At 40.2% G+C, this 27,803-nt stretch overlaps 1 protein-coding gene across 4 annotated transcripts in view; it reads left to right on the forward strand.

Moving 5' to 3' along the window:
* Tafa2 (TAFA chemokine like family member 2) overlaps positions 1 to 27,803 on the forward strand; it is a 439,738-nt gene that overhangs the window by 79,739 nt on the left and 332,196 nt on the right. Inside the window, exon 1 of one of the 4 annotated variants that reach the window (XM_075954342.1) lies at positions 9,342 to 9,729. The exons of 2 other annotated variants lie outside the window; for them this stretch is intronic. In XM_075954342.1, the coding sequence (XP_075810457.1) occupies positions 9,725 to 9,729 (5 nt within the window). In that variant the 5' untranslated portion in view covers positions 9,342 to 9,724. Of the gene's footprint in view, positions 1 to 9,341; positions 9,730 to 27,803 lie in introns of those variants that run through there. One more of the 4 variants, XM_075954343.1, reaches the window with a different exon arrangement.

Consider the following 27,803-nt stretch of genomic DNA (forward strand, 5'->3'; position numbering starts at 1 on the left):
TTCTTGCCTGCTGTTCTGGGTGAAGCGTATAGTCTGTGTCCCACAAATATACATGAGATAGGGACCCAGAAATTAGAGGAAAAAAGCATTGTGCTCAATTTATGAGTAAGCACTATCTCCAAATCTCAGTTGTTTTGACCTGTCTGTCCTTTAGACCCTGCAGTCAAGCAGCAGGCAGGACAGTAACCCAGGGCAGGAAAGGAAGCAGAGTAGTGAGGTGTGGTGGAAATAGTTTTTGTGCCTTGGTACAATTAAGCCTTTTTCCCTATGATTAAAATCCAATGTTATTGGATCAAAAGATGACAGGAGAGGGGAGATGTGGGGGCAGCTGATATTTTTTACAACCATCTCTATCTGTCTGTCTGTCCGTCTGTCCATCCATCCGTCATTCCATCCATCATCTATCCATTCATCTATCTATCTATCTATCTATCTATCTATCTATCTATCTATCTATCTATCTATCTATCATCTATCTCTTTTATTTATTTTATAACCTGACCACAGTCTCCCCTCCCTCCTCTCCTCCCAGCACTTTCCCCTGACTTCCCTCTCCCCCCAACCTACTCCTCCTCCATTTCTATTCATAAAAGGGCAGGCTTCCCGTGGATCTCAACAAAACATGGCATATCAAGTTGCAGTAAGACTGAGCAATTCCCTTGTATTAAGGATAGATCAGGCAACCCAGTATGAGGAATAGGGTCCCAGAAGCCAGCAACCGAGTCAGAGACAGTCCCCTTTCCTACTGTTAGTAGTCCCACAAGAAGACCAAGATACGCAACTGTAACATATATGCAGAGTGCCTAGGTCAGTCCTGTGAAGGCTCTCTAATTGTTGATTCAGGCTCTGTGGGCTTTCTTCTGGTGCCCTTGGTTCCTCTGGTTCCTACAATCCTTCCTCCCCCTCTTCAGCAGGATTCCCAAACTCTGTCTAATGTTTGTCTGTGGATCTGCATCTGCATCCATCAGATGAAGCCTCTCTGATGACAGTTGTGGTAGCCACCAATCTAGGAGTGCAGCAGACTATCATTAGGCATCATTACATTGACTTTTCCTTTCTCCATTTGTGTTTGTGTTTGGTTCTGTCCTAGGTCTACGGGCCGTCCGGTGTCTGGGTCCTGGCACCCCAGACAGTGTCAGGGGTGGGCTCTTTCTTGTGGCATTGGGTTCAGTCTGGACAAGTCATTGGTTGGCTACTCTCACAACCTCTGTGCCACCCTCACCCCAGCACATCCCACAGGCAGGACAGACTGTAGGTCAAAGGTTATATGGCTGAGCTGATGTCCTCATCCCTCCACTGGTCATAGACGATGGCCAGTTCAAGCTATGTATCCCCTATTGCTAGGACTCTTAGGTCATCCTTGTAGGCTCCTGTACATTTCTCTTGCACGAGGTTTCAGCCTGACCCTGAAATGCCCTCCCCACTTTCCAGTCATCTTGGTAGAGTGACAGATGAAGGCAGATGTGAGGGACAGCATGATTTTTTTCCTTTCTAAATATTTTATTTTTGAAAATTTTATGCATATATGCAATATATCTTTACAAAACCCTCACTACCTCCAACATCCCTCAGGTCTCTCCATCACATCTGCTTCCTAGCTCCATGTCCTTGTTTCATAATTAGTTACTGATTTTTAAACCCCAAATATATTGAGGTAAGGTATTAGACAGTTGTAAACACATAAATCTATAAAAAGTGGTATTTTGTGTACTTGGTTTATGGGCTGAGATTTGGACTTATGCTATGAAGTCTGAGCATTTCTGTTAACACACAGTGGCCTCTGCTAACAAGAGCTGAGAAAGACTAAGCTGTGATAGGACTTGACCTAAGGCTAAAGACTCATGAACTGTGAAATTCTTACTGTAGCTTTTGTAATATTCTGTAATAAATAGAAAAAATATCAGCACTATGTGAAATATTGGGCTTTGGAAAACATTAGGGCCATCTGGCCTAGAAACTTGGAAAATGGGGACCAAGAGGAAAGGCTTATGCGTGGTGTACATGGAAGGCAATGCTTGGTTGCATTGTAGTCAAGACAGTTGTCATAGTTAGGGTTTTTATTGCTAAGAGACACCATGACATCAGCAACTCTTATAAAGGAAAGCATTTGTTTGGGTGGCTTACAGTTCAGAGGTGCAGTCCATTATCATTGTGCTGGATGGAACATGGCGACATGCAGGCTGACGTGGTGCTGGAGAAGGAGCTGAGAATTCTACATCTTTGATCTGTAGGCAACAGGAAGTGACTTGAGACACTGGGTGGTATCTTCAGCGTAGATGACCTCAAAGCCTGTCCCCACAGTGACACACTTCCTCCAACAAGGTCACACCTGCTAATAGTGCCACTTCCTATGAGCTTATGAGGCCAATTACATTCAAACTACCACAATAATCTTACTTCCTTTTCTTTTGAATTTGGAATTAAAATAGAAAATAGCTACATCATGGGAGTCAATTTTGAGGAAATATTTTCAAAGAGAGATTATATTTATTTTAGGAGTTAGCCTCAGTCTAAATGACAAAAATCATATTTTAATGAATTCATAAATGGGTTCAAATAATTGTTAATTATATGGAGGCTATGAATTAATATGCTGCCCAGTTAGGGCCTATGACAAATTCATAACAAAAATAACACTTATGGGGATATCTCTTGGTATGGCAGTTTGATTGAGAATGATCTTTATATGTAAGCTCACATGTTTGAACACTGGGACCCCAGTTAGTGCTGCCAGCTGGGTAGCATTGGGGATTGTGACCTTGTTGGAGGAGTCCATCACTGTGGGTGGGGCCTTGGGGTTTCAGAAGGCTGCCGCCGTTCCTACTGTTTTACTCTGCCTGTGATTGTAGGATGTGAGTTCTTAGCTCCTGCTCCTGGTATCACCACGCCTGCCTGTCTGAAGCCATGCTCCCCACAATGCTGGTCCTGGATTCTAACCCTCTGGAACTGGAAGGCCCAAATTAAATGATTTTTTTTCATAAACTGCCCTGGTTTTGGAGTCTTATCACAACAGTAGAGAAGTGAACTGAGACAGTGCTATGGATTATACCAAGAAAAGCAACCTGTGCAATTGGACAGTGCTTTTTTTCTGTTCATGTGCCTGAGAGCATTACATGATGGTCAATATCATAGGCGTTAGGTCCAGGTAGACTCTAGTTCATTAGGTATCTGAACTTGATGCTTATACATAGCTTCTCTGAAAACTGGGAATACCATGACTCGAAGGGCTAGAAAAATGGCTCAGTGATTAAGAGCACTTGTTCTGGTAGAGGACTTGGATTCGGTTCCCAGGACTACATAGATTCTCCCGACTGTAACTCCAGTTCTTGGGGATGTGATGCCCTCTTCTGATCTCTGAGGGTACCAGGCACACACACATACACACACACAAAAGCAAAAATACTCATATATTTAAAGTATACTGAATATACTTAAAAAATAAAAATGCAACTCACAGTCTGATTGAGGATTTTAATCTAATCACACAGTTATTGCGTTCGGCAATAGAATTAATTTTTATTATTGCTGAAAGTTTTATTAATTGGAGGTTTTTTAATAGATTGACCCATGTTTTATAATGTTTTGCTTGGTTGGTTTAACAAAATATCTTCAATTGTTGAGTCATTATGGATTTTTGAATTCCTAAGTAATTTAATTTTCTTTTACACATTAGGAAATAATGTATACATGATAAATGCCTTCATGTGGAAATGAATTACAGAGCCTGGCAAAAACAAAAAATGAAGAAAAGGCAGTCAATGTGAGTGCATTTTCCTTTTGTTTGTAGGTTTTTGTTTGTGTTTTTTGCATTCACATGTCTTTCTGAGTACCAGGTACATGTCTGCTGCCCATAAAGGTTGAAGAGAACATAGGATCCCCTGGAACTGAAGCTGCAGGTGGTTGTGAGCCATCATGTGGGTGCTGGGAATCCTGAACGATCAGCCAGAGCTCTTAACTGCTGATCTAGGACCTCTTGAGCCTAGGAACGCTGCTATTGAAGCATTTCTTGGGCTTTAAATAAAGCCTTTAGATTACAATCTTTCATAGCTTCTGAAGGAGAATTAGACAAAAAGATAGTGTTTCTCTGGCAAGTATTGATGATGACATTAAAATTTTGTTTTTATCCATTTAGTGTGATTCTTATTTTATTTCCAGGAAATTTTTAACTGAAGCGAAACACAAAACTTTTGTCACTGAGTGGGCGAGGAGGCTGTTGCTGTGTTATGCACTGAGGAAAATGCAAATGCAGGCGGCCGAAAGGTCCAGGCACCTCCCAAAGAAATGATTCTTTTGCATGTTTCCTAGTTTAGTTTCTTTCCATGCCAATCTTCCTAAAGAAAGCAATTTCAAGTCTATCTGTTGGGGTTAGAAGATGCGCGGTTCATTGGTCTAGGCCAGTGACTCTCAATCTGTGGGTTGTAACCCCATTGGGGAGGGTCAAATGACCCTTTCACAGGGGTCACATGTTAGATAACCTGCATACCAGATATTTACACTATGACTCATATCAGTAGCAAAATTACCATTATGATGTAGCACCAAAATAATTTTGTGGTTGGGGTCACCATAGTGTGAGGAACTGTATTAAAGGGTTGCAGCATTAGGAAGGTTGGGAACCACTGCTCTAGGCACTGTGTCCAGTTGTGGTTTTCTGTGATGGTCTCCGTTTGGTATAAAAAGAAATGTCTTTGATGTGGGTTTAAGGATGAGACTTAGAATGCCCTAAGCAGTTACGCTGTTCTAGCAGAGTGGCGGCAGTGGATTCCTTTCTAAGACCCATGACCTCACCAGCCTTGGGGAGCTGGCCAGGTTTCCAGTGCTAGGCATGATTTCGCTCCTGTTTAGTGGACCTAAATCCATTAGACAGCTGTTGGTTTCTCCCTATACGTGAGCGCCACTTATGGCGCCTTTATGCCTTTCTCATCATGCTGGTGACTGTGGATCAGAGGCTGTAGTTGGTTATGTCTGTTCAATTGCATTTCTCTCTTGGATGCATGCATGGCATCTTCTGCTACCTTGGAAGCTGGAGAGAATAAAAGAGGCTTTCAGGTCAGCTCCAGCACTACTAATCCAAGTCCCGGGTCCTAAGTGTGCAGCGTCTTCAGCAGGGGGCTTATCCTCAACCTCTGAGAGGCAACCGAGGGCAGCAGCAGTACCCTATCAAGTTCTGGGAGTCACTTGGATTATCCTGACCAACCATCTGTGAGGAAGTTTCCCATGCTGCGTGGCACTGGGTTTTTTGTTATTTTATGGTAGTTGCGGGGAGACCAAGAGGCATAACTTACCCAAACACACACACACACACACACACACACACACACACACACACACGCACGCACGCACATATACTTGTATGGGGAGCATTGTCAGACTAAATGGCATTGCATACACATACACACATGCACGTACATTTATACGCATTGTGTACAGTTTCAGATAAATATAACAACTCCTACAGCCAAGGCTCAGGGAATATTGAGGAACAGAATTTCCTTAATATTTAAACAAAATTTAAGAGTAAGAATATCAAAAAGTCTGCTCTGAAACAGTCTCTCCTAGAAATGGCTACCTCTCCAGACATGGCAATATTAACAGACAAACTACCATGGAAGGAGGAAAATCTCATAGGGAGCCACCTCTAGATGAAGAACTACAGGTGACAGAGGGCTGCTGGGAGAGGAGGAATTAGCTACGCTCAGGGATGAGCCTCCTGTTATGATTATGATTATCTAGTATAATACGGTCAGCCCCAAAGTCCACACAAACAGCAAAAGCAGACTCAGCAGGTTATAGTTCTATATCCGTGCATGCTTCTATATGCATTCATATGCAACAATAATAATCAAAGAAAAAGAGGTCGTCAGTTTAAGAGGAGGGGTCGTGGAAGGACTTGGAGGAAGTAGACAGGAGGGGCTGGACAGGGGAAAGGGAAGGGGAAAGCGATGCAATGATACACATATGAAAGTCCTCCCGGTGCTGAAGAGATGACTCAGCGGCTAAGAGCACTTGTACTCTTTGAGAGGTTTGTTTCTTAGGAGCCCACACGGCAGTTCACACTCTCCCGTCACTCTAGTTCCGCCGAAGCTAACACCCTTTTCTGCCCTCAGGGACACGAGGTCCTCATGCGGTGCACACCCCCTCCCCCACATACATAATACACGCAGGCAAACACTCATAAAAATCACTAAAATATTTTCAAAAAGAAATTCATCGTAACTCAATTTCCATTAGTTAGAATCCTAAAAATAAAGCCACCCTAATGCAAGCTTAAACTTCAGATGCCTAAACCAAAACAAACAAATTAAATAAAGAAAATAACCTTAATAATCCTCCAACAGTCACATGTCCCTTTTATTTAGACATAGGATTTGTTTCTTTCCCCTCCCCCCACAGCTTTATTAACTCTTGATTCGTCCTCGTTTTTATTTTGAAAAAAAAAGATAATTTTACATATTTTCCATAGCTGAAAAGTAACCCAGTATGTTTTTAATTTTTATTACTTTAATTCCCAAGGCCGGACAAGGGCGGATTTTAGCAAGATCAGAATAGGAAAGCAAAAATCAATGTCTGAAGAACACTAAGAAAGCAGGCTTCTCCCCTGGGGCGTTTTCTCCCGACCTTTGTGGCAGGGCTGATGTGGCAGGGGGAGCAGTGAAGTCAAAGGGAAGCTGGGATCTTGTGGAAACAGAACACTGCTACAGTCGGACAACCTCTCACTCAAGGCTCCTGGCAATGAAGCTATTGTAACTTTCAATTTGCTGACAGGCAAAGAAGGCAGCTGTTTGGAGAGTGGGATCTTAGGGGCTAGTGTTGGAGCAGGAGCCTCTGCGATTACGTACATTAAAGGCGAGCACACTGAAGGGAGGCTTACTGTTGCTCCATGGCTCCTGAGGAAGTTGGCTGGGATGTAGGCTCTAGTGTAAACTCGTCAGATTTGAGAGTGAGGAAATTTAGGTTAGACACTTGAAGCGTTCGTTCTCTTCTGCCTCTCTCTCCCCAGACAACAGAAACCAGAACACTTTTGAGATAATATCTACCTGGGGGCTCGTGTGTTTTCATCAAACCGTTATTTGTTTCTTTATTTTTTTTATCATAACATTTAGTGTGAACTAAGATTGTGTCTACTTTTCATTGAGTAGGGACACCTTCACAGACATAGTGCCTACTAACGGCAGCGTCCTCTGAGTGGCCCCCTTTGATGCTGCCCTCTGAAGGGCTCCCCTGAAAATACTCCCTCCCGGCAGCATCCAACCTTCTGACGTCTGTGGTTTTGTTTTATTTGTGTATTGATTGGTATCACACATCCCTCTCAATGCTAACTTTAGACAACGCTCCGCCAGAGCACCTGGTGGTAAATCACAGTCTATAGGTAGAAAGTTCATGAAGAAGTTTGAATGACCTGTCTGGGATGCCCCGTCAGCCAATTGCACGCCCAGCCGGAGGACTATTTGGAAGTTTGGTACCTTGACTCTCTTAGCTTATCTCTCTCTGTGGTGTGCTTTGCTTTTTGTCAAGTGACATGCATTATTTAGACGAGTGTGGAATGCTTCCTATACTCAAAATAATACATTTTTAATGTCTAATGATTATATAGATAATCACATACAAGGGAGCAAATTGTTTCCCTTTGGTTATCATTATAAATTTACTTCTGAACAAATTAAAAATGAAATCATTGTCCCTGTCGGATGGGCAGGAAAGCAAAGGCTTATTAAGAATTTGCTTTGCCCCTGGTGAACTGTATTATCAATAATCCCCGTAGCCCATAACGTATGTGGTTTGGCATGACATTTTAATTTGTGCTGATTTAATGATTGAGAAACCATTACCATTTCAGTTTAGCTCTTTCTGCTTTTTCCCCTCTCCTGGGGACTCGCAGCAGGCACTTGCCCTCTGTAAAAGAGGGCATTATGGTCATCATACTGACCGAAGTGGAGTAAAAGCAATAAAAATTAAAAGTAAGATGTTGGGTTCTTCCTGTTACACGGAGACCAATATTTCCTTCCTCCTTCTTTTAGTCTCTATCTCAGAGGACTTGTAATAGTAAGTACTTTCTCCCATCTTTGAAATGTTTATCAATCCTTTTACACCTTTTGTCAGCATTAGGATGTAGGAATGTCTTCCCCTGGGGTCTGGAAGTCATCTCTTGGAAATGGAAGCCTCAAGGGAGACAGTGTCCCAGACCCCAGGTTTCTCTGGGAGCACTGGCATCTAAACTGAGCCAAGAAATCCCAAGGGGGCAGGCTTATTCAAATTCCAAAACCCTTTCCTGTCACTGAGATATGAGACACTTGGGTCTGCTTCCAATAAAGCCAGTTAGCTCAGTGGTTTTCAACCTAAAGGTCGCACCTCTTCCCCTGGGGTGGGGTGGGGTGTCAAATAACCCTTTCACAGGGGTCACCTAAGACCATTGGAAATATCAGGTATTTGTGGTATGATTCATAACAGTAACAAAATAACAGTTATGAAGTAGCAACAAAAATAATTTTGTGGTGGGAAGTCACCAGAATGCGAGGGACTGTATTGAAGGATCGTGGCGTTAGGAAGGTTGAGAACCACTGGTTTATCTAGCGCAGAGGGTCACCCCAGTCACCAGATACATTTGGGATGAAATGTGTGTGACAAGTGGTATGGCTGGGTCTTCTTATTTGAGGACTTATTATTGCTTATCTTGAAACTGTATATGATCATTGGTATTTGCCTGGTATAGAACAACACGAGATAACGTTCAGTCTTTGTATCTACTGGCAGGCTACTTTGATGTATTTATGTTACATGCTGGTTTCATGCTTATTCAGTAATGCAAATGTTTTCTTTTTTCTTTCTTTAAACTATCTCTATGGAGCGGGTTTCTAGGTTTGGGAGATTTTGCTTTTAATTCTATTTCCATAATAACGGATGTGGATTGTTATAAAAATAGCATGTTGACCAGCGTGTCTTGGAGCTGTGTTGTTTCTCTCCTTCTTTAATCAGATGTGCATTTCAGAGAGAAGCCCGGTGGCTAAAATCACAAAGGATTAGATGCATTATGAAAAACAAAACAGATAAACAAAGTGGGGAGAAAAAAAAACCAAAAAGCAAAAAAAGAAAGGACCATATTATTAGCATTTTCTGTTTTCTGTAGAAGGCCTGCCTTCCAAATTCATCCATGAGACTTATTGTAAAGATGGGATTAGTAAAATGACATGTTTATCACTTTTTCTTTTAATTATTACTCCATAGAGTCCCCTGAACAACCTATTTTTGGGGCTAGTTTTAATCTATGAAAGTTATAACTGCTCATTTTAAATATCACCTGCTTCCCATTATATTGTTGTCGGATCCCGCGAAATGCTAAGCGCGGCACTGCTCGTGCAAAGGTGACTGGTGGTACAGGGATGATTTATGCCTCTGGAATTGCAGAGGTCTAAAAATAGAGCTTGATGTTACATTAATATGTATCGCGGTCCACAGGCACAATAGGGTTAGAGGAGATGCGGTTTCACCCTGAACTCTCAGTTCCCTGGCTTTTGTCTCCGAATCTGAGCAGGGACTGAGCAATTAGACGGCGCTCGTTTATCGCACTGTATCATCTCCTCCCCGTGCGTAGCATCCAGTCTTGCCAGCTCCCTGGCGTTGATGCAGAAACATGTAGCCTGTAAACAGCCGTTCTGCGTGACTCTTGGCTGTTTTAATGTGAAGATTTAGAACTGGACGATAAAGAGATCGTTGCCTCTAGGGTCGGATGGGGTAAGTGCGTGGCTTCAGCCTTCAGATAAGATCAGAAATGAGAGCGTCCAGTTAGACATAGAGCAAATGCTACAGTTTATAAGAAAGGGTCTCTTTTAGCAAGGTGAATGGTAGCAGTGTGAAGGAGGCAACCTTACTGAATGAACAGGTGGGCTTTGGTCGGCGTTTCCTCGGGTGTTAAGTTACTAGTCTCAGCTGTAGGTTGTACCGAGTGTGGGATAGCAGAGCAACGCCTTCTGCAAACCTTTCAGAGTGGGAGCTCTGATCAGAAGAATGGAGTTTGTCTAACTGAGTTCACGCATCTACTGTCAAGGGGCTGGAGGTTGCCTGCGTGTCAGAGCAAACGGTAGAAAGAGAAATCAAGGAGGCTTGTGCTACCTGCATTTATGAGAAGTACATGTTTCTTACTTGACTGGCTAGACTGTTGTTAAGTCAGAGGTGATAACAGAGCAGCCGCGCCCCAGAATCATCTTTGGTCAAGTTTACAAACATTGAACACTGTAGCCAACGCAGTAGCTTTAAGCAGCATGAGTTGCTTGCTCCACTCCCACACATATAGTTTTGTGTCATTTATTCTGCATTCAGCTGATGAAGAAATTGGCTCCTGGACACACTGCTGCTCTCTATCGTAAAGGGCTAATTTCGTTTTAGGGGGCAGCTGGCTGTAGAGCTCAGCGGTGCCCTGATAATTCAGAGCTGTTCCACATCCGTGTTTAACAAGTAGTTCAGCCCTTGGAGTTTTCTGGGAAAGATCCCAGAGGTTACTGTCATAGCAATGAGCTTGCACCCCATCACGGCTTCTGTGTTACCATGGTGCAACATTGTGGAACTCCATAAGCCACTTGCTGGCTGTCACCAGGGAGGGGAAAGAAACTCATTCTGGGGAAGCATCAACTTGATTTTAATAAATGTTGGTGTTTAATTTAATTGTGACCTTTACAATACACTTTTTGAAGGGAAGAATCATTTCACTGTTGTTCAAATAACAGTTTGGTGCATATTTTTTGTTTACTTGATTTAAAACTAAAGGAAATATAATCAAGATGGACAAAGTTGTAGTATATGTAGTGAGAGTGCAAAAATATTTCCACTCCTAGACTTCCGGTTAATTATGCAGCAAACAGCAGTTTTTTCAACTTCTCAGCCAAGCAAATTCCTACTGCTCCTTCAAGACCCTTCATTCTGTTGCTTTTTTTTTTTTCTATAAATCTTCCCTTAATTTTCTGTCTCAGATGCAGACAGAACTAATCCCTCTGAGCATTTTGTCCTTATTTTGTTAGTGTTTCCCATTTGACAGTTGATCTTTTCCTTCTTCCTTTATGACCTTCTTCTTCTTCTTCTTCTTCTTCTTCTTCTTCTTCTTCTTCTTCTTCTTCTTCTTCTTCTTCTTCTTCTTCTTCTTCCTCTTCCTCTTCGTCTTCCTCCTTCTCCTCTTCCTCCTCCTCCTCCTCCTCCTCCTTCTCCTCCTCCTTCCTATTTGTGTGTGTGTAAGCATGGACCTGTGTATGTCTTGGTGTGCACATGGATGTCAGTGAACCACTTTAGGAAGTTAATTCTCTCCTTGGGATCCTGGTCTCTAACTCAGACAGGCTTTTGCAGCCAGCCTTTTCACCCACTAACTCGTCTCACCCTCTAAGGCAGTGGTTCTCAAACTGTGGGTCATGACCCCAGAGGGCCTGCATATCAGATATCCTGCCTATCAGATATTTATATTAAGATTTATAACAGTAGCAAAACTACAGTTATAAAGTAGTAAGAAAATAGTCTTATGGTTGGGGGGCCACCAAAATATGAGGGATTGTATTAAAGGGTTGCAGCATTAGGGCATTGAGAACCACTGCACTAAGGACAGGGGCTTTTCCTTATTTATTTCAATATATTTTTGTTTGATACTAAACTTGGTCATTACTTAGAGTGGGTACTTAATAAATATTTGGTAAAAATTCAAGAAATGGAAGAGATCTTTATATAATTATACCTTGGAGTACAATTATATTCTATCGCACTTTTCCTTTGATAACAGAGCTGTGTTTGGGCTTATAGAAGCACTGATTCTCAGTCTAGGAACAGTATATATGGTGACTGTGTCTGTCTATACGTAATAGTTTGCCTATTGAATAGTCTTCATGAAATCTGTATGGTAAAGGGTTGGTTCCCAGCCTTGTGGATTGGAAGCTAGTGCAACCTTCTAGAGGCGGGCCAAAGGAGAGACCCCTCAACCCCATCTACATGTTCCTGAGGGAATTATAGTTCCTCCACACTGTCTTCCTCCTACCTCTTTCGTGTCATGACTGTAGGTGAGCTGCTGTATTTTACCATGTGTTCCTGTTGTGATGTGTTTTGTCCTCTACCCCACCCCCACAACCAGTCATAGAGAGGGATCTTTGACACCATGAGGCAAAATAAGCTTTTTCTCTTAATAAATTATCTAAGGTATTTGTTTTAGTGACAACGTTAACACACAAGGCAAATGTTAAATGTCTTTAATGGTTACTTCCAACTAAGGTTCAGATTCATTATAACCTTGATCATGGATGAGAGACAAATGAATTCTTTATAGCTGGAAATTCATTTTCGGGGATAGTCATATAATTGATGTTAGCCATAGCACAGAATGTCTCCAGTGCATTAGGCAGGCATGACTTAGATGGGCACGGGTCAGTGGGGAGGAGCCTATGAGAGTTCTGATCTTAGAGAATTTGGCATCTTGTAGGATCCTCAGAATTCTCCCAGGTTTGTTTTTTCTGGAATACTCTTGAGAAACAAGATTGTAGCTCTTATTTGGATAACTTGCTGTTGATCTAGAGAATTTTGTAAGTTTGACTTTTTGGCTTGAACTCTCTGGATGTATATATCTTAAAGCAGTGGTTCTCAGGCGTCCTAATGCTGTGACCCTTTAATATAGCCCCTCAAGTTGTGATAACCCCCAACCATAAAATTATTTCATTGATACTTCATAACTGTAATTTTGGTACTGCTATAAATCATATCTAACATGATTCATATAATACATATCTAATATGCATGGTATCTGATATGCGACCTCTGTGAAAGGGTCTTTCAATCGCAAAGGGGTCACGACCCACAGTTTGAGAACTACCATCTTAAGATATCATGATTGAATACTATTCTAGAGGAAAACAGAGTGATGCTTGTCACAATGACTAAGATGTTTTTTCCTTTTCTGATACTTCTGTTGCTGACATGAACATTCTCAGCCTCTGTGGCTTCAGTTTCTGTTATATGGGGATGAAGTAGTTTCTGTATTCGGGCCACTGGGGCTAGATGCTGCCTGTTTGCCTGAGGCACCATTCCCACTGTAGTCTACTGGGTTGACACCTTTGGAACGAAGAGCACAGCCTACAGTCACACAGGCAGGGCTTCTCGGCCCTGAGAACCGAGTAGCTCTCTGCACATAGGTCTCAGGCAGAGCCGTGTGTCCAGGAGATGCAGAGAGGATGACCTTCACTCTTACAAGATGGAGCACTGTTGATTTTAGATAACTGGATGAGATAAGAGGTTGCAAAAGGATCTCTAACAAATAATATTTTCAAATTATGCTTGCAGGTGGATAGATAAGAGATTGAAAATACAGCGTACTTCACAAATCAAAGCTACAGCTTGTATTTACTAGTTAGGTAAATGCATTAGAAGTCCCACAGCAAACTGTATAGATGGATAATCACAGCAACTTTTCATATTGGTAAAGGCAATTTTTTATTGTTTGTTTTTGTTTTTGATCCTTCTTTTTGAAACGTCAATATTTTATAATGCTGAAGATGAGGAAATAAACCAAGGACTTTTTGAATGAAAATGTGCAAAGGCTTTGTTGTTAATGCAGAGAACTAAATTTGAGGGTTATTTAAGAATTTTAATGCTTCTCAATAAATGTATAGTAATTAAACAACATTTTTTAATTGTCCAGAAAAGATTGTAAAGACCAACTTGTAGGTGTTGCTTCATATGAGTGTGTGTGTGAGTGTGTGTGTGTATATGTGTGTGTGTTGGTAATTATTTTAGGTGGAGTTTGTGTCAGACATAATACATAACCACAGTAAATGGAATAATAAGAAACTTGGCCTGGAGGGTTAACAAAGAAAAGCATGCCTTTAAGGAAAAATGTTCAATATTTTCTATTTTAAAAGGTTATCTATATCTCACCTGTATTCCAACTTAAGACATTTATTGACTAAAACAGAGTCTAAATGCAAACATTTGGCAGCTAAGGGAGACAGCATAGCATGGTGAGGATGTAGGCCTTCCATTCTTACACTTGAGTCACGCAGGCAAGTTATTCAAGGCTGACTCTCAGCATAGTGGTCTGTGAAGTGGAGGTCACATTTCTCAGCTTGCTGGGTTGCCATAGGCCTGAGATGACTTCATGTGTACTGAGAAGAGCCAGTCAGAGCCTGGCTCATTGCTGGTTCTCAATGTATTATTTGCCTTTTGTCTTTCAAATTTGTCCCTGGGTTTATTGAGCCTATCATGCAACTGCAGAAAAGATTCAAATAGCTGCTTAATAGATCTTATTTATCTAAGACACGACATTCTCAACAAAATACCGTTGCATGGCTATTTCTTTGACTGAAAAATAGATATATAATTCTCACGTCAACAGTAACTGGTTATTAAACTCCACAATCAAAACACAGTTTTAAGTTTTGAATGATCTAGGTACTGCTAAAAAATTGTAGGAATTAGTATGTCATAAAGTCCCAGAATGTTCTGGGATCTCAAAACTTTATTCCCTAGCTTGGTGAGGTTTCCGGAGTGTTATGACTTTTGGGATGCATTTTATTTATTGTCATTGCTGTTGTAGTTAAGTAGACTGATCACATTCTTGTGTTAAATGCACTTTTAATATTCTTCACTTCAGATAATGGATTTGGGATGTGTTGCAATCTATTTTTTTCTTTAAATTTACTCTTAGGTAATCTTGTCATTATTATATATATCATATTGATTTGGAGGATGTTCTAGAGACTCTCACTATTGATTGGGTAGAGTGTTGGTCTATTTTGTGACTGCCCAGGGTTTGCCCTCCTATCATCACGACCACATTTGAAAGGCCCTTCCTATCATGGAATTTTTTCAGTCTTTTGATGCATACTGGATTAAAAAATTTTCATTTTACATTATCTAATTCCCTTAAATTTATATAAAGTATGCCATCTGCTTTGGAACCTCAAGTGATCTTATGGTTTATTAGATTTATTAAGTAACATTTAATGTGTAAATATAATTTAATAAGCTTCCCACAAGTGTCTAATTATGCATTAATTTCTGCCACTAGGACTAAATGCAGCAAAACATGCATAGGTCTCTGAGTCTTAGTCATATTGTATATGCTATCTGGTCAAAATATGATCCGCCGTTTAGTTAAATTTTAGTTTTTGTATCTCTAGGTGTCTGATGATTCTGATACGAGGTCACTACTTTAAGGAGGTGATTTTAAACATGTCAGACTATTTTATAAAGATGGAAATACAGGACTCCAACTAAATGCCTGACAGAAAGAGTAATCAGATAAAGGAGCTTGAAGAACAGTGCACAGATTCTGGTACTGGATGAGGAGATGCAGAACCAGAGCATGGATGAGTGATAGAAGCACTCTCTCCATCTTGTCCTGTTTGTCCACATTTCAACTTTGTTATGGTTATTTTATTTTGGGAGCATTTCGTAACATTGCAGGGAACATGGCCAGTGTAGCCCAAGCTTAACTATTTCAGAAGCGAAACATCCATTTTATCTCTTCTCATTTGTGTGCCTGAGAAGAATCTATGTGGCTTTGGTTATGTGCTCATAGGTAGCTTGAAAAGCTCATAGGCTGTGGGAGGTTGATTTTGGTCACTCACTCTGGGATCCAGCTGAAGAGGTGGTGACTGTCTTGGTCTTTGGCAGCAAAGTCTCAAAGCACAAAGGTTTGCTAATATTCACCTATTCTTTCAGGGGTGCTCATGGTCTTCCTTCTTGACTGGAGCTCTCTGCATTCACTCTGTGGGCAGCAGCAACCTCAGATCTATAACTGTTATGTTTTGTCAGGGACCTTCAGCTGCAGGCTGCTGCTGGCACCATACATCCAGTGACCCACAGTCTCCAACTGTCACTTTGCTTTGCTGTCTGAATGGATGTTCTTTTCAAGATGTGTGACTCTTTGTCTGACCTACAGAATGCCCCTAGAAGACCGCCTCTCACCCAAGACCCCAGAAATGACATCTTTAACTTTTCATGACAAAGCAACTTCTGATAACAGTGAGCATGGCCAAGAAGAGGCAGAACTGTTTTTCAACAGAAAAGAGGAAGCCCTTCGAAGGAAAGACTCTAGGCAGAACTTCTCCACAAAAATGTGAGTTGGCTCTAAATGAATGGAGGGAAGAGGAGAGTCTAGGCTCACATAGCATGCCTGTAATTGACCTCCTGTCTTCCACTCCTGACACATTTGAGCTCTATGCTTGTACAGCTGCCTGAGCACTCCTATAAGATACGACTGAGCAGACTGTGGAGTGCGCCCTGGTCACCGGGGGCGGTACTATTCAGGATCATCTACAAGCCTTACTCTGGTTCCTACTTCCTGCCCGACCTCTCCTCTGCCGCATTCATCATCACCATCCATAGCAGCCTTCTTCCCCTTTCCCTCTGTGTCAAGGTCACCTTGCTTCAGGCCTTCGCCCATGATTTACCTTATGCCTTGAGTATCATCCCTCTACATTCCCTCCCAATTTCTCTCCTTGACATTTAGGCCTTTGAAATCAGAGTCCAAATGAGTTCCTTCAATGCTTCACTGTAGCAGTATTGTGGTACTGTAAGTTATAAGGACAGATGTGCCTGGCTAATGTCTCTCTCCCTTTTGTACTGTAAGTACCATGTAAAAAGTGAGCATGTCTGCTTCCTTCTCTTAGTGCCTAACACGGTGCTTGGGGCCTAATTCTTATTCAGTAAATGCAGTTTGATTCATCAGTGAAGAAATGGAAGGAGAATCATCGGAACAGAAGCAGCTGGGACAGCTGTCTATAAAGATAGGAACTATCAGGGGAGTGGTAAACATGAGCTATTTTGCAGCAGAGTCGCAGACAGATATATGTGCAAACAGCTCACCGAGCATCATTACAACCTGGGGCATGGAGCTTTGTGATTGCAGCCATGTGCCCCATGAGGACATGTACAGGCACATGTGCCTGCTGCTCCACCTCCCTGAGTGAATTGCTGTGATATTCAGGAGGCCCGGCAATCAATACAGCTTAGCAACCAGGAGACAGGCTCGCTCACTGCCCCTGAGTGACGACCGAAGCCTTTTGTGCCCATGTTTCAATGCCAGCTCCACTGAGAGGACTGGTTTCATATGTTACCCCCAGTTACTATTTTTAAAATATTGGAAGCCGCGTCTCATGTGCTAGACTTTTTTTCCATATAATAATTTAAAGTCAGAATTTGATAGTTTCGTATTTTCAGGGATGGTTAAAGGAGGCGAGGACCAAGGTGCGATTGCGGTGTATGATTCTGGACACCGGTACTGTTTTTCTCACTGTGACGAAACACCTTGCAGAATGTAAGAAAGGAAGAATTTACTGTGGCTGGTGTCTGACTATTTTCTCCTCTTGTTCTGACATGCCTTCTCTACTGCGAACGGGATCTAACTCTGGCTGTCTCTTGGTGTTCTGGTCATTCTGACTGCTACTGAATGAGTTCAGCTGAGACATAGAGTGTAGTGTAAAACATAGTCAGAGTTTATTACAGATCAACATAAGGCAGCCTCAGGTGTGAGCAGGCAATGACCTAAAGGACCATTGTGAAGGAAAGCATTCTCCATGCGTGAGGGGGCAGTGACCGGAGGGCTGGTGTGGTCTACCGTTTCCAGTTTCCAGTTTAGGTAGACTGCTTCTACAAAAGTCTCTGGAATACAGATTTCCTTTTCAGGTGATTGGCAGGCCCATTTAGATTGGCTTTTTAAATTGAAAATAAACTTTTTTTGTATATATAACATATTCTGATGATAGTTTCCCCTTCTGATGACAGTTTCCCCTCCCTCACTTTCTCCCAGATCCTCCTACTTCCCCACTTCCCAATTCTACATTTTTCTTTCTCTTTTAAGAAAACCAATAGTTGGATAAAAAGAAAGACAAAGAATAATAAAAAAGGAATGAAGTAACAAAAGAAGGTAAAGAAGAATAGAAATAAATATTTAGATCACTTCTTAAGTGAGGGGACAGTGTATGTCTTTGCCTGCAGGTCTCCTTTGTTTCACATAGCGCAGTTCCTAGGAAGGGGAATCTGGATATCTTCCCTTGTCTAAAGTTAGTGTATTAGCAGGGATATAGGCAGCAGAGGTGGACTCTGATGAGGAGGAAGGGACCCTTCCCCGTGACCTTCAAGCTTGCTAGGATGTACTAGTGTAATATTACCATTTAAGCTAAGCGTTTCCCTAGCTGTTCTGGGTCAGTTGGCCAGAGTTGAGTTCTTCGAGCTTCCTCCCTGCCAAGTTTGGTGAGTTTTGGTAGTCCCTGAATTTCTCTGATTCTACCTCCTCCATTTGTAAAATGAAGCTAATAATAGGCTTTACCTTTCAAGGTTTTTAGAATAAAGACAGAATGACTTAATATGCATAATATCATTAGAGCATTCACTGGAAGCAAATAGGCATTCACTATTAACCAAGTACACAATTATAATTCACAGTTCTCATTAAAATTAAGATTCATATTTGTGGTGTCCTTCCTATGCGATATGTATGTCCGAACATTTCAAATGTATATTAATTCCTTTCCGAAATTATTTCTAAATGAAGTTAAAAGCTTCCCTAGTAAATGCAGTTCTTAAAATGATTATTTCTACATTTTTGTAAAGCTTGGAAGCATAACCCTGAAAAGGACGGGGAGAGTTGGCTCATAATGTCTTAAGTACCTAAGGACGCCAAATATCCACTGGAGGGGTTTTTCTCAGGATAAAGTTGCCTGAATTTATAATCAAAGCGGTTAAAACCTTTGCGGCAGGGGCTGCTGGAGGCTGCTTCATGCCGCTCTGCTGCTGGGACTCAATAAGGCCTTTAAAGCCCTGCGCTTGGCTCTGCCTCCAGAGCCGCTTGGCGGTCTTTACAAGGACAGTTGCCTTTTTATTTTGCAGTTAAAGCTTATTTTAGACTCAAGATGGTATTACTAAACTTTACCGTTCACCTGATTTATTGAACTTGACACTGAATAATTTTAGCTCTTTAAAAAAGTTCCATCTACAAAGTATGAACATGTGGCTTTCTGGAGAAAATAGAGGGTGATAAAAGTTCCAGTGTTATATATATTTTTTTTAAGGCAAATGTCCAAAAGTGTTCTGTGCATATGGCCCCAATGTTGGGGCATGGTGCAATCTTGCATGGCAGTCACTTTGAGGTAGCACAATTTGAACATATACTTTCTAGTGGTTGTTATCTATGAATTACAGACCCCTGAGGGAGTCTTCTTGATTCTTTTCTTTAAAAATGCACAGTGATCTTGAAGTTGAACTTCATTTGAACATGTAAATTCTCTCTGGTAAAAGAAAACAGTTAACAACTGTGATCTATAATCTATTTTCATTCTTCCTTTACCTTGCCATTAAACATTTATTATTATAATTACTTCTGAAAGCTTCCATTCTGTCATTCACACTACCTGGAAAACTCAATGAATATATACAAGAATGGCTTAGGGTAAAACCATGTAAACACATTCAATTATTGTTTTTCCACTAAAACACAGTCCTGAAAATGTTGTATAAAAACAGATAATATTTTCCTAGTGGTATAATATTGTGGATGATTATACTTCCAACCAGATGTAAAATTAGGTGAGTCAGAGGAAGAAAGTAATAGATATGCTATGAGGAGAAACTCTAATATATAAACTATCTCCTTTAGGTCCAAAGAGCAAAGTTGTCCAATATCTTCTATAATATATGCATAATTATACTACACATATTTGATTACAAAGAGAATATTAACAAATTGTAGCTTTTATTTAATGTATGACCTCCGTTGATAAATTTGACTGGAAGCTATTATTTGAAAAATAATGGTAATTAGTTATGTTTTATAATGATTCTAAAATTATATGAGATTTTTAAGGGTTATGATTTATAAGGGCTGTGTCTCTTAAATGATGTAAAAAAATTATACTGCCTTGTTCATTTGTGGGCAGCTACGTAAGAAAATCATACTGCTTGCCTTGGGTCCATTTCTTAATTTATCTTAATAGATCTTTCTGCATTTGTTAATGAGGTCAATTCATCTTTTTAAGAAATCAATATTGTAGGAATACCATGTCCCAGGTTCTGTTCTAGACATTTGGGCTGTTACAAATTAGGGAGATGATCAAAAATTAGCAAGGAGACCAAGACAGTGTAGACAGGAAGTGAAGGGAGAAAGGTGCTTGAAGTTTGGACTACACGTGTCAAGTAATATGAAGGCCAAGAACTGAGCATGGGGTTTATAGAAAAGGAAGTTATTCGTGGCCTTGTTAGGAGTGGTTGGTGGAGTAGGTAAAGGCTTGATTAGGAACATGGGGCATAAGAAATAGAATGTGGAAGCTTAAAAGACCCTTTTAAGGAGGATTGCTGAAAAGAGTGAGGACAAAGGCTATCATAAGGTGAAGTTTTGGTGGGAATGAGATGGAGAAACTTTATCATTATTTTTTTTGAATAAAGGAAAACCATAGCATATTATTTGCTTATATAGTGATTCCTAGGGGGACAGCCTCCGATATGAGAATGGAAAGGACTGGATACATGCTCCAGATAGGCATGGGTGGGTGCCACAACAATTGGAGTTGATTGTAGTTAGAAGTACAGACAGGGTATTCATATTAATCAAAAGAACATTAGCACATAAGGGCACAGACACAAATAGGTGGGTACCATTTGTCCTTTTAAAAATAATTTTAAATGTTCAAAGGGTGCAGTATTGTTGTTCAGTATCTCACCAAAGAAAGATGAGCTGAAAGCAGTCTGAGCAATCTGTCACTTAATGTGATGCTCGGTCAACAGTCATTAGAATCCTTTACTGATTTTTTGGAAACTCATTAAAAATGCTTAATAGCAAATCTTGGATAGGAGTTTTGAAATCTCGTTGCTAGAGTTGATCTGAGATAGCTAGTGACATTGTTGTGATTGAGCTTGGACTTTTACCCTTGGCTTGATAAATTTTTGGGTGAATTGATAAGTCTGGGGTCATCTGGGTAAAATAACATCTTTAGATAATAGCATTGGTGCTGTGATTCACAGTCAATGCTGGAAAAATAACCACACAGACCTAAAATACTGAGTCAGAGAACTAAGTTTCTGCCTCAGGACCAGCTTCAAGGGTTGCTTAATAACCCTTTTCCTTTTTTTGTTGTCTTTATTACAGAAAAGTTTTATTGCATAAAATATATAAGGCCTGGGTTCAGGATGAAGCTTGAAGGTAGAGTGTTGGCTTAGCAAATGTCAGGCCCTGGTCTGATATACAGCCAAACAAACAAGCAAGCAAACAAACAGACAGGCAAACACCAAACAAAAACTGAAAATCCCAAATAAGACCTATATCTGGAGAGATAATATGAATGGATTTTCAAGGACTGATGTTAGCATACAAACTATATTAAAGAGGAAGGCAAATATTGATAATTTAATATTTAGTACACCATGTATCTATTGTGTTCAAAATTAGTGCCAACCTCTGTAAAGATGATATTAATGCCAATTAGAATTTATTGCCCTGAATTAAAATAGAAATATCAGCATAAAGTCTGTATGGTTGTTTGGAGAAAAATAACTCACCATGAACTGAAATACTTGCAGAGGACCTCTTGGAAGAAAAGAAATAAAACTTGGGCTTCAGGACAAGGCTTTATCTTAACACCTGAGATAAGAAAATAATACACCTGTTTCTAGAAAAGTGCTATCAAGCACTTAATGATACTCAATTGATTTATTTGTTATATAATTTTAACATATATTATTTAAAAAATTTTTCGAATATGGCAAGTGAATGAGTAACAGGTGCAAACACGTAGATGCATGTTAAAAAATCCAGCATTGTCAAAACTGTACAGTTTTACTTTTTAGAAAACTCATTTTGGTCCAAAATAACTACCTTCTGAAAGATTTATGAACAATTCTAACAGGAGTTATAGATTACTAGAAAAGACTAAACATCCAAAGGAGAGATAGACTTGCTCCATTCATCTTGATCTATCTGAGAATTCTTTCCTTGGAAAACGAATTTTGGAGTGGAGAGTATAAATAAACTTTTAAGAAAAATATTTTTTATGTCTGCAAGAATCAAAAGAGAATCCATAAATGACCTTAGGAAAGAGAAAGGATAGGTAGGCTCTTCCATTGTCGCAGGGGCTCCATCACTACACCTGGTAGTGACGATTTCAATTCCCAGCTCTTCCTCCTCTGCTGCCAAAGGAAAACCTCACAGTCTTGAGCAAGTTCTTTTTCTTTCCAAATCAGCAGACTGCTCAAAGTGAAGCCAATTGTTTTGTTTAGAGACCTCACTATTCAGACCATAAAAGTTCGCTTCTATTTTTACAGCGTTGAAACACATTATCTTTGTTTGATTTTGCAGGATAATTTTGATATGTGGTAGAGTTTGAAATTTTTTATTAGATTATGGATGTATAAATGAGTCAGGAGATTTGCTACGTTCCCTACATAGCATGTCATTTATTTGCAGAAAAAGTTTCCCAATTCTGTCCATTAATTGAAATTCTTGAAGAAAGTCCCTGAGAGTTTAACCCTACTGGACTAAAGGTTAGAAACTGTTTAAAAATCATGTTGAATTTAATCCTTTGCCAAAGCCCTGAGTGTGACTTGAAACCAAGGGAAACTAATGTGGAGTAAAATGAGCAATCATTGCAATGGCCTGAAGGTAGCTGTCTGCGGGCCCCAGTTTGGGCAGTCTCATGATCACTGGTGGTCAGGAGGCATGTAACTCATCAAGGATGGCATCTCAATACTACCCAGCTCCGTTTAGAATACCAACTGCAATAGAGTGAGTGTTGATGAATCTGTGGGAATTCCTGTGATTAAGAAAGTCTGGGAAGGGACTACAGCAAGGGATGGTGGCAAATCTTTGCTTGAACAAAAGCTGGGTATGTGACTAGCGACTGCTGATCATGAGAACATGGAAGACAGTGAGTGTTACCTGAGCCCCCCTCAATCCAACAGCTTTATTATCTTTAGCTTTGCTGTTTCAAAGTTTATTTAGATACTTCTATGAAATATATGGGTTTAAATGATTGGGCCAAGTTGACAAATATAGATTCAGTTGGCCTGAAGGGATACATTCTCTCTCTCCTCTCATAGTTGAATTTAGACCTCAATCAAGTCCTTCCTGCTGCTTTTCATATCCTGCTTGGCTCTTCATAAAGTATCATCTGGCAAAACTAATTACTGGAATTAAACAATCAGCATAGGCTCTTTGGGCTCTGCTATAGTTCTTGCATTTAGGGTAATATTGTAAATCATGGTATGTAGATGGGCCGCAAAGCCAAGACTTAGAATACCTCAGAAATTATGGGTTGCAGGTGAGTACAGCAACTCGTCTGTTGAGGCACAGCCAATGTACTTACTTCTTTGTTCAGATCATAGCCACTGACCATCCCCAGTCAATTTTTATTTACAAAAATAGATGGGCTTATTGTATCACAAGAGGTTTTGATTCAACTTTAAGGTCTTCATTGCTTACTGTGGTACAAGCAATCCTTGTGTGGTGTCATTCCATGAGTCTTTTACTCAGTTTATTGTTCAACTGTCCCAGGCTCTGGGCTCCAGGTTATATATTTATTCTTCCATGGCTTTGCTAGATCCAAGACTCAGTTCTGTTCTCTTTGTGTCTGTCAAAGTATTAGACTGTGATTATCATAACTGTTACTGTTATGCCCATTGCTGCTTCCTGAGATTTCCTTTTTTTTATTTGTTTTTGAGCAGTTATTTTAACTATTATTTCATTGGCCACTTTAATTTGCTTTATTTATTTTTCTACAGAGCTTTGGATATGTATGTATACACACACACACACACACACACACACACACACACACACACACACACACAGCGAGAGAGAGAGAGAGAGAGAGAGAGAGAGAGAGAGAGAGATGGGCATAGAAGAATAATGTAATGAATCATTTAAACACCTGGAATACAAAGTTCTAATGATTTTTTCCTTAGTTGAAAATATTATTTAACAATCATAAGGCTTGGAAACATCAATATCAGAAATTTTACAAACTCAAGATGAGGAATCATCTTTAATTTTTCCCCCTTTAATTTTCAAAGCCAGGACAACCACATGATTTATTCTTCAAACTAGGATGCTGTGAGAATAAAGACAACTCTTAATTTTACACAATGGAACAAAAAAGAAATCAGTTCTGACCCAGGGCAACACGAATGTCTCTACCCAAAACCAAAGCAGCTAGATTTGCTGACTTTGGCCACAAAACATATGTTAAATGTATTCATTGTCTGTGATCATCAATTCCTGCCCCCCATCAGCTCTATTCTGTGTGGTTGCTATAGCCCCTAATGGATCTGCTTCAATCCTTGCCCTGATATGATTCATTTCTCAACACAGTACTAAATAGACTTTTACAAATTAGACCCCTTCCTCAAAAATCCTCCAGGATTTCACATTGCCCTTTGAAGAGATTCACACTGCTTCCAAGGCCTACAATAACTTACTGCCTCTTCTCTTGTAGGCTATACCACATCAGTGTGGTTCCAATAAGAATGCCCCCCCCATAAGCTCATGTATTTGAATACTTGATCCCCAGTTGTTAAAACTGGGAAGGATTGGGAGATGTGGCATTGTTGGAGGAGGTGAGTCACTTGCTCTGTTCTCTGAATTTTTCTCTGCCTTGTGATTGTGGATCCAGATGTGAGCTTTCAATGGTTCGTTCATTCACCATCATGGACTCTAACCCTCTGAAACCGTAAGCCAAATTAGATGGCTTTGTCTTCTTAGTTGACTTGGTCATGGTGTTCTGTCACAGCAACAGGGAAGAAACAAAGACATCAGCATCCCTGGACTCTGGTTTTCTTTCTATCCCTTTAGCATTTGGAGCTCATACCTGCTTTGGGAAGTTCTCATTTGTTTTCTTTGCTGAAACTCTTGCCCTTGGGCTTTTCTTTACCAACTTGTTCCTACCTAGATCTCTGTCCAATGTCACTTCTTCTGAGCACTTGAACTCCTACCTGTGGCTTGTCACCTGTCACTCCTAGCCACTATATAGTTCCATAAGGGCATCATCTGATATTATATTGCTCTACATTTCTTATTGATATGCATTTATATACAGAATGTGATTTTTTAGCATTTTAATCTGACCTCAGTATTTTGTTCATTCAGTTTACCAGAGGGACTGCATTTTGGTTGATGTGGCACAAAGGAGCCATTGCTGTTCTAGGAAAAACTTGGAAAATGCTTGAATTGATGTCATGTTGCTACTGTAAGTTTTTCTCTCTCACACATATTTTTAAATCAAATACTTATTTTGAAATTCACTCATAAATTCCCCAATGGGTTTCCAATTGTTTTCTAAATTTTCTGTAATTTATGTATACAGCAGATATCTCTACTGCTTGTCATTCTGCCTTTAGGAGTGAATGTTGTGACCATCCATGCGTGAGGAATTAGGAAGCTAATTAGTAAGGAAAAATCAACAGAACAGAAAATGCTACCAAGGCATGAGTCTTCCCTTAACCATTCTTTATTCCCCTGCTTTTGGGAGTAAAATTTTCCTTTGTATGAAAACTGTGTAGACACACTTTCAAACAGTGTTCTCAGGTTTTGGCAAACACCTTTACAATGCAGTATTAGTAATTGAGGCAAAACCCTTTCTTCTCTCTTCTGGGACTTTCCATGGCTCTGCTCAGCATCGTTTGTATTATGCCTCCACCTTTGTACGATACTTACAATTAGAGAAAAGCAAATGGAAAAATGCTAATGATTGTTATAATTGGGCTCATTATTTAAACAAGTATTAGATAAGCTGTCAGGTATTTAGGTATTAAGCATATAATTGGGAAGTGGTTTTGTGGTCTCAAAAAGCTTTCCTGCGTACTTGGAGTTGAAGACTATGGGAGGAAAAGGAATGTTCAAAGGTGAGAGAAAAATATTAGGGAAATGTAGAGGTAGTGCGTTTGCTAGATGTGCTTGTCTTCCTTTGCGTTCCTATGGACAGATTTTGATGAAAGGTTGGCTGTTTTGAAAATGCACTGTGTATTCAAACTTAAACCGTGAACCTCATGAATTGTGGAGTTCAGCTTAGAAACATCCTGGGAACACGGATACATTTCTTTCTGTATGTATCTTCTGAAACACATGCGTGCAATGATAATCATCTGTTACCCTAGTAACGGTAGTGTGAAAAGAACTGAAATTAGTAGGTAACAGAAGAAAAAAATTTCAATACTAGTCTACCAGAATGGCAAAGATATTTAACAATAGGGATGACCTATGGAGGTTATAATACAATAAAATACTCTCTGTACCAATTTTTATACCATCTTTTCAGCCAGTGTCTCCCCAAAGCTGAAGTTTTTGATGACAGAATAAAATTTGATTTATGAATGTGAATGCTTATGTCTTTCTGGTAAAATATGATTTGGGTTGGCAAATATGAAACATTATTGAGACATGAATCGGCAAAATCTCACTTCTAACTTTTTACTTTGCTTTTTTTTTTTTGTGGACATGACCAAGATGTTCTTGAAGGAAGAGGCATTTCAAAAAATAAAACTTGATATTTGTGGACTATATCCCAGAGCAGTGTCTGGCTGAACTTTCCTTGAGGTTGTCTAGCAAGCATTTTATACTGTCTGGATGTGTCTTCCTTTCTTATGACAGCAGGAAGGTATAAAGGGAAACCATGGCCATCACCATTCTCTGTATCAAAGAGGCTGTAGCAGAGCATTTTCCACCCAAGCAAATGTTCCACCCAGAGTGTCGTCATATGGAATCATGCCAGGTTCACATTGCATCAGATGGCAACTTCAGTTCACAATGCCATAATGAAAGAAGACACACAGTTTTAAAACTCTTCAGAGCCTCAACTGGAGAGGACACTCAGTGAACGCTGAGGCAGGAGAGACTACTGGCTGAAGCCTCGATTCTGTACCCAGACTGTGAAAATTCAATCTCGTCTGTATTACTTGCTTACTGTTTGACCTTGGGCAATGTGATGATTAGTGTTGTCAACTGCATATACCCTAGAATTGCCTGGGAGGAAAGCCTCAATGGGGGATTGTTTAGATCAGTGGTTCTCAACCTTCCTGATGCTGTGACCTTTTAATGCAGTTTCTCATGTTGTGAACCCCATAAAATTATTAGCATTGCTGCTTTATAATTGCAATTTTGCTACTGTTTTGAGTTGCAATGTAAATATCTGATATACAGGATATCTGATATGTGACCCTAAAAGGGCTGTAACACACAGGTTGAGAACCTCTGGTCTAGATCAAGTTGGCCTGTGCTCATGTATGTAAAAGAATGTCTCCACTGCATTAAGTGATGTGGGAAGGTCAGGTCTAGAGAAGGTGGCACCATTTCCTGGTTTTGGGCCCCAGGACTGTACAAGTAGGGAAAGCTAGCTGAGGACGCATTTCTCTCTGCCCTTGACTGTGTATGTGATGTAAGGAGCCTTTTTACGTTTCTGCTGCCTTGATTTCCCTGTTTTAAAGACTGTAACTTGGAATTGTGAGCTAAGATTAAACTCTTGCCTCCTTGGTTTCCTTTCTACTATAGCAGCAGAACTGAAACAGGCAGGCAAGTTTGTAGGTTTGCTTCCATTTCCTCATCTGCTAAGTGCTAATACTTCTGACCTCAGAGCACTGCTGTTTTGGTTATGTGGGAAAAATTCACTGTAGAGTCTGGTAGACCAGTAGTTCCTGGTATGATAATGGTAATTGCTTTCTCTTAGTGAGTGAATAGATGGTGAAATTTATTCTTAGAGCTTTTCCTTGAAGCTTATATTAAATATTCTTCAGAATTTAATTATAATGTTACATTATGATCAGTTGGTGACGAGGCATTGTTTCTATTTATGCTGGAATCACTTCCTGTT

The sequence above is a fragment of the Microtus pennsylvanicus genome, chromosome 20, assembly GCF_037038515.1.
Source record: "Microtus pennsylvanicus isolate mMicPen1 chromosome 20, mMicPen1.hap1, whole genome shotgun sequence".
In the NCBI taxonomy this organism is placed as follows: domain Eukaryota; kingdom Metazoa; phylum Chordata; class Mammalia; order Rodentia; family Cricetidae; genus Microtus; species Microtus pennsylvanicus.